Below are 12,445 nucleotides of genomic sequence, written 5' to 3' on the forward strand. Positions count from 1 at the left end.
TATTGTGCAAGAAATGTTATATTTAAAGACGTACTGTTACGATAAAGATATTAATTTGGCTGGAAACGTTTTGAGGGTCTCTGTTAGTTAAATAATAATTCTGCACCTGTGTAAGATTACAGTGTATGTCACCAGATGACAGTATTAGTTTTTTTAAAGTTACTGCATATATTTGTCATATAACAAATGTTAAACTAAGCAAATCTGCATTAACTATATATAGTATTATATACACATGCACACACACAAACATATCTGACTTCAGTAACAGTTATATTTCAAAAAGGATTCACTGAAATATCTAACATATGATTTTTCATTCTTAACACTTCTTGCAGGTGTGATAACAACTAGCATTTGCCTTCATTTTATTTTCATGAAAAAAACCTTTATGAGCAATACATATTATACTGCTCTCCCAATAAAAAAACAACTGTCTTTAATACTATAAAGCTCAAAATTAAGATTTTTTTGTAGTTTAGTAACACTGGGATATTCTGAGTTTGTAAACCCATTTTTTTTTTGTGTGATTCACAGGCATTCTTTCTCCCATACAGCAAACACTGAAGTTCTTAGCACATGGCTTTTTTTTAAAATTAAATACACTAATTAGTAGATGATTACATAAACATTGAAAAACTTGTACAAACTTTTTCACAGCAACAGACAAAATCTCTATAACATTAACAATTTTATGATCAACAGTGTTAGGGGCAAATGAAGACTTGTTATCATTTATCATGTAATGATATCTATAAAAAAAAACAGATTACACACTTTTACAATGTGTTATCTAGAGTTTGAAGAATGCAGACTGGAGTCTTTCATTTAGTACAAAACTAGATTTTTGAAGAATTTTATGGCAAACTATTACAAACATATTAAACCACATGGGAAAATTTTATGTATTTCATAACAATAAGTTGTTTTTTTACAAACTCTGGATTATCCACAGTAACACATACCACTCAATATTATTTCTATATGATGAAATTAAGCTGTATTAGATGTTACACAATTTTTTAAATATATTGCCAATTGTGAATATTAAATCTACGACAGTACTTGAAGCTAACAACTGGTGTTTACGTGTTTTGTAAATAATGTATACTTCATTGTTACTTTCAATAACAATACTGGTTGAATGTTTAATATCTATTTCTATAATTTTGTATTTGTAATAGAATTTATTTTTCACTATTAGCTTATCATATAGATTTAGGACTAACTTAAATCTCCTAAGCTGAATGAACCATGAAAGATATTATTGGGTTTACAGCTGAAAATGTCATTAACAGTGAGGATACCCAAATGTGTTTTAATGTAAAAACTGTATATTTAATCAGCTATATTAATTACCATACATATATTTAAAAAGTAAAAGCTAAATTCATGTTATCATTAAGGCTTATTGTAATATTACATTTTTTTCAATATTTTGTAGTATTTTTTTTAGTTCAGGTTTATATAGGGTGGGATCTTGGGATTCACAAAGGTGGAAAATTTAAGGGAAAAACTATATATATATATATATATATATATCCATCAATTTTATTTTTTAAAAAGTGTAATGAAATCATGTCTGAAATTTAAATAAAAACAAAATTCCAAATTACCCCAAAATTCATTTTAGGACTGAATAAACAGAACATTTATATACATTTTCATGCATACATACATAAAGTTTTACACCCCTTTTTTTATAAATATGTATGTCAAATTCTTGGTTAACATATTTTTTTAAACACAAGTAATAAATATGGACTGTTTATTATCTTGGTCGGTTTAATATTTTTCATAATTTCAAAGTAAAATGTTGGTGTAGCAAGAATAACAAAGGAGTTGTTGTTTAAAAGCAATAACAGTTTTTAAGAATTCTCGAAATATTTCTTGCCAGCTTTATTGTGCTTACTAAGAAGATTGCAAGATTTAAAATTTTTAAAGGTACAATATCACTGATATATTTTTGAGTTTGCAACCCCAATGTCCAATACAAGATGTTTATTTGTGATGCTTGATAATTCACAGACATTCTCACCATATAGCTATTTATTTATATAGTAAAAACAAAGACAGCTTGACTTACCGAGGGTCCTGGCCACATACAGACCCTGAAAGCCTTCTGAATGTAGATTCAATATGAGACAATGCTTGTTCAGAATTCAGCATACGTGTTGGAGGTCCTGGGTTAGTTCTGTTCCACTTCTTCCATGATGAAATTATTTTCTGAAAGAAAACATATTATTTGTAACTTGGAGATTGTTTGAGGTCTAATACCAACCAACATAATACAAATTTATTCACAATATGTAATCTCTTGATACTTCATACAGTATTACTTATCATATAGCATATAAGGCAATCTATTGAAACTTTGAAATACATTTCAACATTCACTGAAACACATAATAGCTACACTGAAAAATACAATAATGTTAGTTTCACAAAGTATATATTATTTCAGTGTTACACATCAAGCTAACATGTTAAAGAAAACTATTAGTTATCTTAGTTCTACACAAAACTTCCTAATCTATCAGGATTGGAATATTTTTCTCAAAAACTTTAAAAACAAAATAGTTTTTATAGGTTTACTTGAGCGTAACATAATTTTTTGCTTGTCTATTATTTTTAAACAAAAATATTAATTTTATTCCATGTCATTTATTCTATAAACATGCCAATTACTGTAGATCTCACTAGTTTATAACCTAATGATCTAAATGTGTATACTAAAACGTAATATTTTCTGCATGGTCCACAAGCTTAAAATTGCTCAATCATCTCATGCATCCTCAAGTTAGGACATAATGAAAATTATTGAATATATTTTAAATTAATATGAAGTCTGCATAAAAACAACACTGAATGAAATTCATAATCTAACTTATTAAAAGTTTGGGGCATGAGCAAATAATATTTTCATTGTTAGTTACAATTAGATACTTATAGGAAGAATGATAATGAAATGGTTGAGCTGCATTCACTAATTTACAGATGGTTATGTCAAACTTTCTCTTTGCATGGCAAGTTACAAGAAAAAACTTGACATTTACTAAATTATATGAAAAAGTAATCACAAAGTTGTATGTTAACCTCAAAGAATTATTACATTTCTATACCTGCCATTAATACTACAAGTGTATAATTATTAAACTTTAAAACAAGCTTTTACTATGCTTTACAAAAGATAAGATCATCACTATTCCATCAAAAATTTCCACAGTAACTTTTGAAAACTATAATAAAAGAATAAATGCACAAAAGCCCAAGAACAATATCTTCTTAGTTCTTCTTACCCCTCTTTGAAAGGTGATTCTAAGCATACTATTAGCCAATATAAACTACTGAGAGCTTATAAACCATATTAAAGCAGGACTTACGAAATATTCAGTGTTTTAATTAAAAAATTATCTAACAGCCTCAAATAATATTCAGCCTTTATAATGGGAACTTTTATGAATGCTCTTACATACACATATCAGTGGAAGTTGAAAAACCATAATTCATCATTTGACACTACTTAAGAGTTCCTCAATGGTCAGTTTACTTTCACATAACTTGTAGTAGTCATGTTCAAACCTGTAAAAACTAAATTCTAAACACAATCTCTATGAAGAAATTGGACCAATGCAATATTCAGTAGAATAGCAGAATACAATTATAAAACATATTCTATTATATGTATGTCAGTCACTGATGATTTTAAAGTTCATTAGTTCATAATGACACACACCAGAAACAACAGTAAACATACTTAGAATTGATCAGTCTATACCAAAGCCTTGTGTATCAGTTTTATCATGTTAAATCCCTGTGTGGAACACCAAAGCCTTATGTCAAACACTTATTTCATATGTTACACTCAGAAACAAAATATGAGAATAACTGAAACAAACATATCTCAGGGTTACACATAGCAACAGGTTCTAAAAAGATCCAGAATCATCTTTTTACAATCAGCTAGGTCTTAAGGGATTTGGACTAGCCTAAAAGGAAATCAACAGTAAAGCCTAATACACTCAGATAGTATTCAAAGACTTTTGTGCATATACAATCTTCAAAACATTGTTGAGAAATTGACAAACAACTCTTTTTTAACAAACACATTTTTTTAATTATTTAACCAAACGTTGTTTTAAAGCAAAATCACTCAAGAAATTGCAATACTTCTTTTAAAAAATAGTTGAATATTAACATACTTTAAGATGTTATACAATTACTTATTTCTAACTACATTTTGAAAAATTTTGAGATATTTCTGATCAACTTATTAGTACTAAAGAAGTAAATATTTTTAAATAGTTCACTCTACAAAACATTCAATAATAACTATTATTACATATCTAGTCTTAAGTCCTTGTGTCCCAACATGCAAACCAGTTCCGCATTTTCATGCAAAAACTCACAAAAACACCAAGCAAAATAAGAAATTTTCAAAAGGCCTACCCCTGTCAGCAATCCTCGTGTGAAATGCAGTAGGGAGAAAACAAAAACTACATGATTTTTTCATGTCTTTAAAGCATCAACAAAATATAATTAATCCATGAAATGTTCTCTATTGGTACAGAAAATTTTAACATCTGAAATGCTATTTTGTGGTTTTTACACTGCAGCCTGGTATGCACTATTAGGAACACAGGCGTCCAGGTACTTCAGAATGCAAAGTTCAACATTACAAGTATTATTAAAAACCTGAAAAGCTAAACTTTTCCAATACCTTTTTCAAGAGCTATTAAAAACCCTTAAGGAGCACAACTGCCCAAAGAGAAACTATAACTACTAGCAAAGACATTTAACTGTAAAATCTTTCCAATTTGATTTAAACACTAGAAGAGTTTAGCACAAGCCAAAGCAGAGGATTTCCTCCCTCCAATTGTGAAGTCTCATGGCAGCATGCTTGTCACTGTGCAGCTCGGGTGGTATGAAAATCTTTCTGCATACTATCAGAAAATAACCTTTTCATCAATGAATTTAAAATTTTTTCTCACAAATATGAATATTTATGCATTTAACAGCAGCATTTTCTATTTCTAAGCTTTCATACTGACAGTTTGAGCTTTGCAAAGAACTAAAAACAAGATGACAAACACTTGTATTCTTTCCAACAACATTTAAAACTATTGCATGTAATGAAAGTGAAACCCTGCTTCACTAATTCAAAAACAATAACAGTTAAATATAAAGAACATTCTAAAGCACAGTTCTGATTGTATAATTACACAAAAGCAAACATCAACTCCATAAAATCTTAACATTTTAAATGTATTTTAGATAATCAACTTAATTTACAATTTAACAAAATGAACAGATCAGATATATATACGTTTTCCATTAATCACTTCATATAAAATGTGTTTAATGCAAATTACTACTTTGCTTATTCATAAGCAATTCTATAAATGACATTTTCGTAATATAAAAACAATACCTCTACAGCTTTGGCTTTATTACCTTCTGTCAAATGATGGAGATAACATTTTAACTTTTCATGTATGTGTTAACAGTATAACTATGAAAGACATTTTCATCTACTTTATTTGAAATAAATTTGGTACAAAAGTTGTGTGCCTCCCAAGAACTGACAGATTTCACATTTTTGAATGTAGCTCAAAAGTCAAGTTCAAATTAAATATCAAATTTTGAAACATTTTTGTTACTATCGTAGCAAATTGGGATTTTGAAAAACAGTCAAAAGTCAGGAAGAATCCAGATAGAAAGAGGGTCTTGGCACTCATATATACATATATGAAGATAAATTATTTGGTGTAAACTGTTGGTGTACATTTTAGGTTAGTTATTTCAAAGTAAAACAAAAAAGTAAGAGAGTTGGAGTTACATTCTCTGAGTAATTTTACACTCTGTTCTATGTTTATAAACAGAAGTAAAAATAAAGGAAAAGACTGAGATATGCTTTTTTTCACTTAAGTTTAATTTTGTACTTGGTACTTTAGATTTTGTTTCCACTCCTTTGGCACATGCTGCTTAGCTTTGTTAAAAGTTTATTTGCAAACTTTAAATAAAAGAAAACAGCAATTATGAAAATACTACTTCAAAAACATTACTGTAATGATATTAAAACTACTGAATTAGAGCATATAAGAACTGGACTCAGTCTTCAAAGGATGGTATATTCATTAAAGTGCTGTATACATGCATACTAAACATTAACTGAAACTAAATGTACATTTCTCTCCATTTACTCTTTCTATCTGTTACTAGTTTTAAATGACATCTTTGGTAGCATAGGGTTGGTTTAGGTGAATTTTGAACTATTTGAGGAATATATACTTGCACTAATTGTCCTTAAGTTTGATTTGATAAAGTAGAGAAAAGAGAACTAGTCAATACTGCCTGCCATCAACTTTTGGGCTATTCTTTACTACTGAATATAGGATTAACCATCCTATAACAACACCCTTATAGCTTAAAGGACAAGCAGGTTTCAATCCCACAACAACAGGTTACAAGTTGAGCTCCCTACCCACCAGGCTGTTCTCACAACTAGTAGCCAGAAATATATTAACTTTATTTAATTACTTTGACTTTTAATAGTATTGTCAATCAAAATTTTATGTCTTAGGATATCCATGTTACTTACATAAACTGAGTTTTACCTTTTTAACTGAATATAATCTTGAACTGTATACACCCTTACAGGAATTGAAAAGAAGTGTTCTAGCGAATGAATGTTCACAAAAGACCCTCTTTTTGGCAGATGTTGAGCTCAGTTATCTGGTGTCAAGAATTTGTTTGCAAGGTGTTTTGACACTTGCATTACTTTGTGTTATAGTAAATCAAATATACAAGATTTTCTTCAAGTTCAGTAATCATTTTTTGGCAGATGTTGAGCTCAGTTATCTGGTGTCAAGAATTTGTTTCCAAGGCATATGACACTTGCATTACATTATGTTATGGTAAATCAAATGTATAAAATGATCTCTTCAGAGTATTACAGACTACTAATAAAGCACCCACTGAAATTTAATTACACTGAAAAAGGTTCTAATTGCAATTTCTTTTCTTTTTTTCTTACTTGACCATCCTTAGTCCCCTATTTATAATGAGCTTCTGTGCATTGGCCAACTTAAATTTATAGGTAAAGTCAACTTGAAGAAAGTAATATGACCTCATCTGCAGGATACGATACTCTTAAGCCCATTAACTTTTCATAAGTGTTATGCTCAACTTTTGAATAGTTAATATATATTATTTTTATTTAAAACGCATATTTGAAAGCTAGATGAGTATTTACTTGAAGTAGCTTAACAAAAAAATGTAAGGCCTAACACAGTTACTGTTTGTACTCACAAAGATTTTATGGGTCACACATTTTATTCGTGGTGTTTACAATACATGCTAAAAATCTACTGTTTTAATTTCATTGCCTTTGACTGAAAAATTACTACTCGAGTAGATACAAACTACAGCAATGAAACAATAAAATTAAGTAAAATGGATGTGAGAAGGTTAACAGTTGGAACTGTGAAGATACAAATACCATTAACTCTTTCGTAATAGGCACGTCAAAGTGTGTATGTCACATCTTACAGAGTTGCATTCAAAATTTAATTAAATTACTTTATTATCAATATATACAAATAAACTTGGAGTCAAAACGTAGTTAACAAATCAAATTTTAATATTATATAAGTTTTGATTCTTAGTTTTATAAGGAAATAATTTTAAAAATCCCCAATCTCTTCTATTCAGAATTGTGATATTTGTTCTCTAGGTCTTCCCTTTCTCTGATTTATTTACCACCCCTCTCTTGAATACAGAATTTACAGTAAACTACTGTTTATAATGTTGCTAGTACTAAAGCAAAGGCTAATTCTTATAGCCTTCAATATTATTTGTTTATGGAGTCATAAACTAGAAAATTAAATCCACTTGCCATGCTCACCTGTTAGTTACATCCTCTCTTTAACAAATTGCCAATAATTCTCTCTGATGTTTTATACTATATCATTTATAACCAATAGAAAGGCAAAGGTTTAATCTATTGAATGATGTATAATGCTACAGTGTTTTCAGCAGAGTATTGTCAGTTGTTTCTTTAGTTTGAAAATTTATCTCATAGTGTTCAGACCAAGGAGCATAAGGGCATTAATTTAAGCCCCTCTTGTGTTAGTTAGAAAGCCAGTTAAATTATAATAGTTATTGGATATTGTTTACTTTGTTCTTAGGTGCATCATATAAATAAAGGAAAATTATTTAGTGTATTAGTACCAAAATTATAAAAAAAAGGTAGGCTTAAATTTCATCAGCAACTGATAGCAAAAAACAGGAGGTCAAAGGTAAGTCCAATATTTCTTGTTTTTCATGCATATTTTTTATTTATTGTTATAAAAATAAACTAAAATGGGAAAATTAAAAACTATTTAGGTTAGATTAGATAATATAATGAAAAATAATAAAAATTCCTCATGATGTATGCTTGCAAGCAACTCGATGAGGACTTTACAACTTTTGTATTTACAACTTGTGTGATGTGATTATTAGTTAGAGCAATAAAACAATAAGTATAAACAGATGTAGTCTGTTATGAATATTATGCTATTTAGGATAAATAATTGTAGTTTTCTGTCACAATCTGCAGACAAAAATGGTAATTTAAATTTATTTTGTATTTTTTATGGTGGTTACAAGGTGTCAAATTGACCAAGACCATTTAGAGTTAGGGTAGAGAAAGTAACATTTCAGATATAAAGTTTTACTGTAAAAAAATGTTTGATATTTATTTAGGTTTTAGAGCTTATGCAAATGAAATTTTCAGATGAAGAAAAGTATTTTTAACCTGAATATTAAATCACTTTGCACTCAGAGCAGTCACTCTGACTCCATATATTCACAGACAAATCTTTAGTAAAAATACTTAATTAAGAAGTCTTTTTTTGTGCACAAAATATTAGTAATGTTTGCTGAAAGCTAGCCAAATTTCGTGAAGATACATAAAACATATTAAAGTTACAGTATAGAAACTCTGATGGTTACTTTGTGGTTACAAGGTCAGTCGCATCAACCAACCTCGTATGACGAGTTAACCCAGCTAAAAATTCATCCATCCAAAAAAAGAATATATTGTCAATTTATCTCATATTTTTAAACTTTTCACTTTACTGTACATTGAAGATTTTGCTTACATTAGTGTTAAAGAAAATAACAGCTAAAATATAACTGTACCAAAATATTCAAAAAGAATAGTTTTAGAAGTTATGCAAATGAAATTTGAAATTTTTCAGATAAAAAAGTTCTTAACATAAAAATTACCTTTCACTTACACTAGTCAAACTGACTCATTAAAACCTTTGCAAATACATAAACAGATCTTCAGAAGAAATACTTTATTAAAGATTCTGATATTTCACATACAACAGAATTGAATGTTTACTAAAAGCTTGCCACATTTTGTGAAGATACATGTAGTAAATTCAGACTTATTGAAAATGTTTCTATGTATAGATAGCTTCACAAAAATAGGGTTGGTCCAATGGACCAATGCTATGCACATAGGGTTAATGATGTTTTATTTTTTTATTTTCAGTAGATTTTTGTACAAGTTTCAGGCCACTTCATGACCAAAACTAGTGGTGTCATTCCAGGCTGCAGTGCAAAAATTAGATGTAAAGAACTAATTCTATATCAATTCAACAAAGAGGTTTTATAAACACTAGAACAGATATTATGATTTCATATCTGAAAGGAAATTCATGATCTGCTATTGTGACAAGTTATGCTACCAAAATATTATAGTAATAAATTAAATACATTAAGTTTAGCAAAGTACCTTTAAAAAATCTTTCATATTTTGATGTTACAAACTTAATACTTTTTTACAAATTTGATACTGTTGCATATCAAGTAATTACAAGTGATTGAACTAAACTACATAGCCAGACTAATAAATAAAAATAATGCAAATTAAACAAAATCCATGTTTTTTAAAAAATATCTTGAAAAGTCTCAATAAACTCATTTTCTTTTCAAATTGCAGTATTAAAATACCCTTCATCTAACAACTATTCACAATTTTGGTAAGAAGGGACAATAAGTATGCCACTTGGAAAAAAAAGAGTTTAAAATTTTTTAATATTCTATAGAATAATTTTTCCTATGTTTAAACATTGAAATATATCTATACATCTATATATATATTCACCTTAATGAAATAGGCTGCAGAAATGATAAAATGTCTTTGATAAATGCCAGACACTGAAGACTTTTTATTTTGTTATAATTTATGAACAAATATTATGTTTTAGTAATAAATAGTCTATTCTGTGGACTTTTTGTTTCACATATTAAACTCATCACTATCCTACTAATATAACCCGATATAACAGAGCATAAAGCTACAGCAATTAACTATCAAAAAAAAAGAAAAAGCTTACCGAGCATTTGCTGCGTGAGGTCTGTACACATCCTGATTGATCGTTTCGCACACAACATGCAGTATCCCTTTCTTTATCCCGATCTTTTTTAACTGCATCAAAAATATTTTTGTCTTTACGCATACAGGGAGTAAATTTAGCTCCCAAGTGTACCAAGTCAGCCTATAAGTATAACACATATATATTAATATTTTTAAGTAGCAAGACTAAGTTATAAATTAATGAATATTAAAAAATGCTTTTTATTGATATACAAATAGATTTAAAAGACAAAGGGGAAAAAGTACAACCTAATCTTTTGATACAATGCCACAACCAGAGTTAATTCCTAATAGGTATTTTATTAAATTACATTCTAAAAGCATCCAAGCTATTCGCCTGAAGATAGTGGCCAGAGAATCTTTCAAAATTACTCTTTTTACAGTCACTGGCCAGGGATTCTTTTACAGTATTAAAATTACACTCTTACAAAATTACTGACATGGAATCATTAGCCAGAGAATTTTCCATGGTTATCATACACTTGACATTAACTATAAGATGACCAAGACACTTTCAAATATGCTAGTCTACAATAAAAGAAGGTACTATTTCAAATCTGCTGCTGTACACGAATGTAGTTAAGAACTCTAAGTTACTAACTAGATTTTAACACTCTCAACGTGGGCTCGGTCCAATTGACTGATCATGTGACCCCTTTGTACATGTTATAGTTTCGGTACTACTAACTTTTAATATAGTACATGTATCTTCACAAAATTTGGCAGTCTTTCAGTAAACATTACATGTCTTTTACATACAAAAAATCAGATTTTTAGTGAAATATTTTTAACAAAGATTTGTCCATGAATATATACAGTCTTTTTTTTACCAGTCCGAGTGTAAAGTGATTTTCATGATAAGATTAAAAATACTTTTCATTATTTCAAAAATCTCCAACTTCATTTGCATAATCATTAAAAAACCCTAAATACATTTCAAACGTTATTTTTCCTGTAAAACTTTATATTTTATCTATTATTTTCTCTATCCTAGCTTTATACATGGTTGGGCAATTTGACTGACCTCATAACCACCAAAAAAATAAATCAAAATATATGTAAAATACACTTTTTTACTTATTAGAACAATTTCAAATTGTAACATGGAAACTACATTTGTTTATCCTAAAGTAGCATTACAACTTGTAACAGTATATATCTATTTATATTTAAATTTTTGTATTTTATTGCTCTTTCAACCATGTCTAACTACTATTTACACCATTATAAGTTATAAATCACTTGGCGGACGTGTGACTCACATTATGCTATCAAATTACATTACCCACGACCTACTCCCAGCTGTTCACATGCATGCTCATGAAATTTTATAATATTATTGTTATTTATTTTACCTTAACTAACCTACAGTTTCCTATTTTTACATTTTAGTTACTTTTATAATAATAAATAAAGAATACACATGAAACACAAGAAATAAAGTACTTACATGGGACCTTCTTTTTTTTTTGCTGTTCACTATCGAATGACACTTAAACTTACTTTTTTTTTAAATACTAATGATAGAAGTGCACTAAATACATTTTATTTACTTGGGTGTGTCAAGAAGGGTATGATTTTCTATTTGTGGCTCTGTAAGCACACAAGATTGAAAGTTAGGAAAATGATGCTTTGCCTGAGCAATGATAATATTATAATGAGTAATTTACATTAAATTTTATACTTATTGGAGGGGGTGGGGAATAAATTAGAGAAGAGGGGATACCTAGAGAAAAAAATTTCAAATTTCTCAAAGTAAGGGAAATTAGAATTTTTTAAATGATGCCTTTTAAAATTAAAAACTTAAAACTTATATACCATTAACTCTCTCAATATGGACTCGGTCAATCTGACTGATCACGTGACTTCTTTGTACTCATTTAAAGTCTTTATAGATTTAATACTCCTAAATTTCAATATAGAATGTTTAATCAGTTTAATCCATGTTTTATATGGATTTACAAAATTTGGCAGCCTTTCAGTTACAAAAATTATTTTTAATAAAATAAA

At 28.5% G+C, this 12,445-nt stretch overlaps 1 protein-coding gene across 1 annotated transcript in view; it reads right to left on the reverse strand.

Moving 5' to 3' along the window:
• LOC106457781 (inactive rhomboid protein 1-like) overlaps positions 1-12,445 on the reverse strand; it is a 62,645-nt gene that overhangs the window by 14,654 nt on the left and 35,546 nt on the right. Inside the window, exons 11-13 of the mRNA XM_022383804.1 lie at positions 10,395-10,556; positions 4,450-4,476; positions 2,087-2,226 (exon numbers count right to left, since the gene is read on the reverse strand). Coding sequence (XP_022239512.1) covers positions 2,087-2,226; positions 4,450-4,476; positions 10,395-10,556 — 329 coding nt within the window. The remainder of the gene's footprint in view (positions 1-2,086; positions 2,227-4,449; positions 4,477-10,394; positions 10,557-12,445) is intronic.

The sequence above is a fragment of the Limulus polyphemus genome, unplaced genomic scaffold (genome assembly GCF_000517525.1).
Source record: "Limulus polyphemus unplaced genomic scaffold, Limulus_polyphemus-2.1.2 Scaffold372, whole genome shotgun sequence".
Taxonomy (NCBI): Eukaryota; Metazoa; Arthropoda; class Merostomata; order Xiphosura; family Limulidae; genus Limulus; species Limulus polyphemus.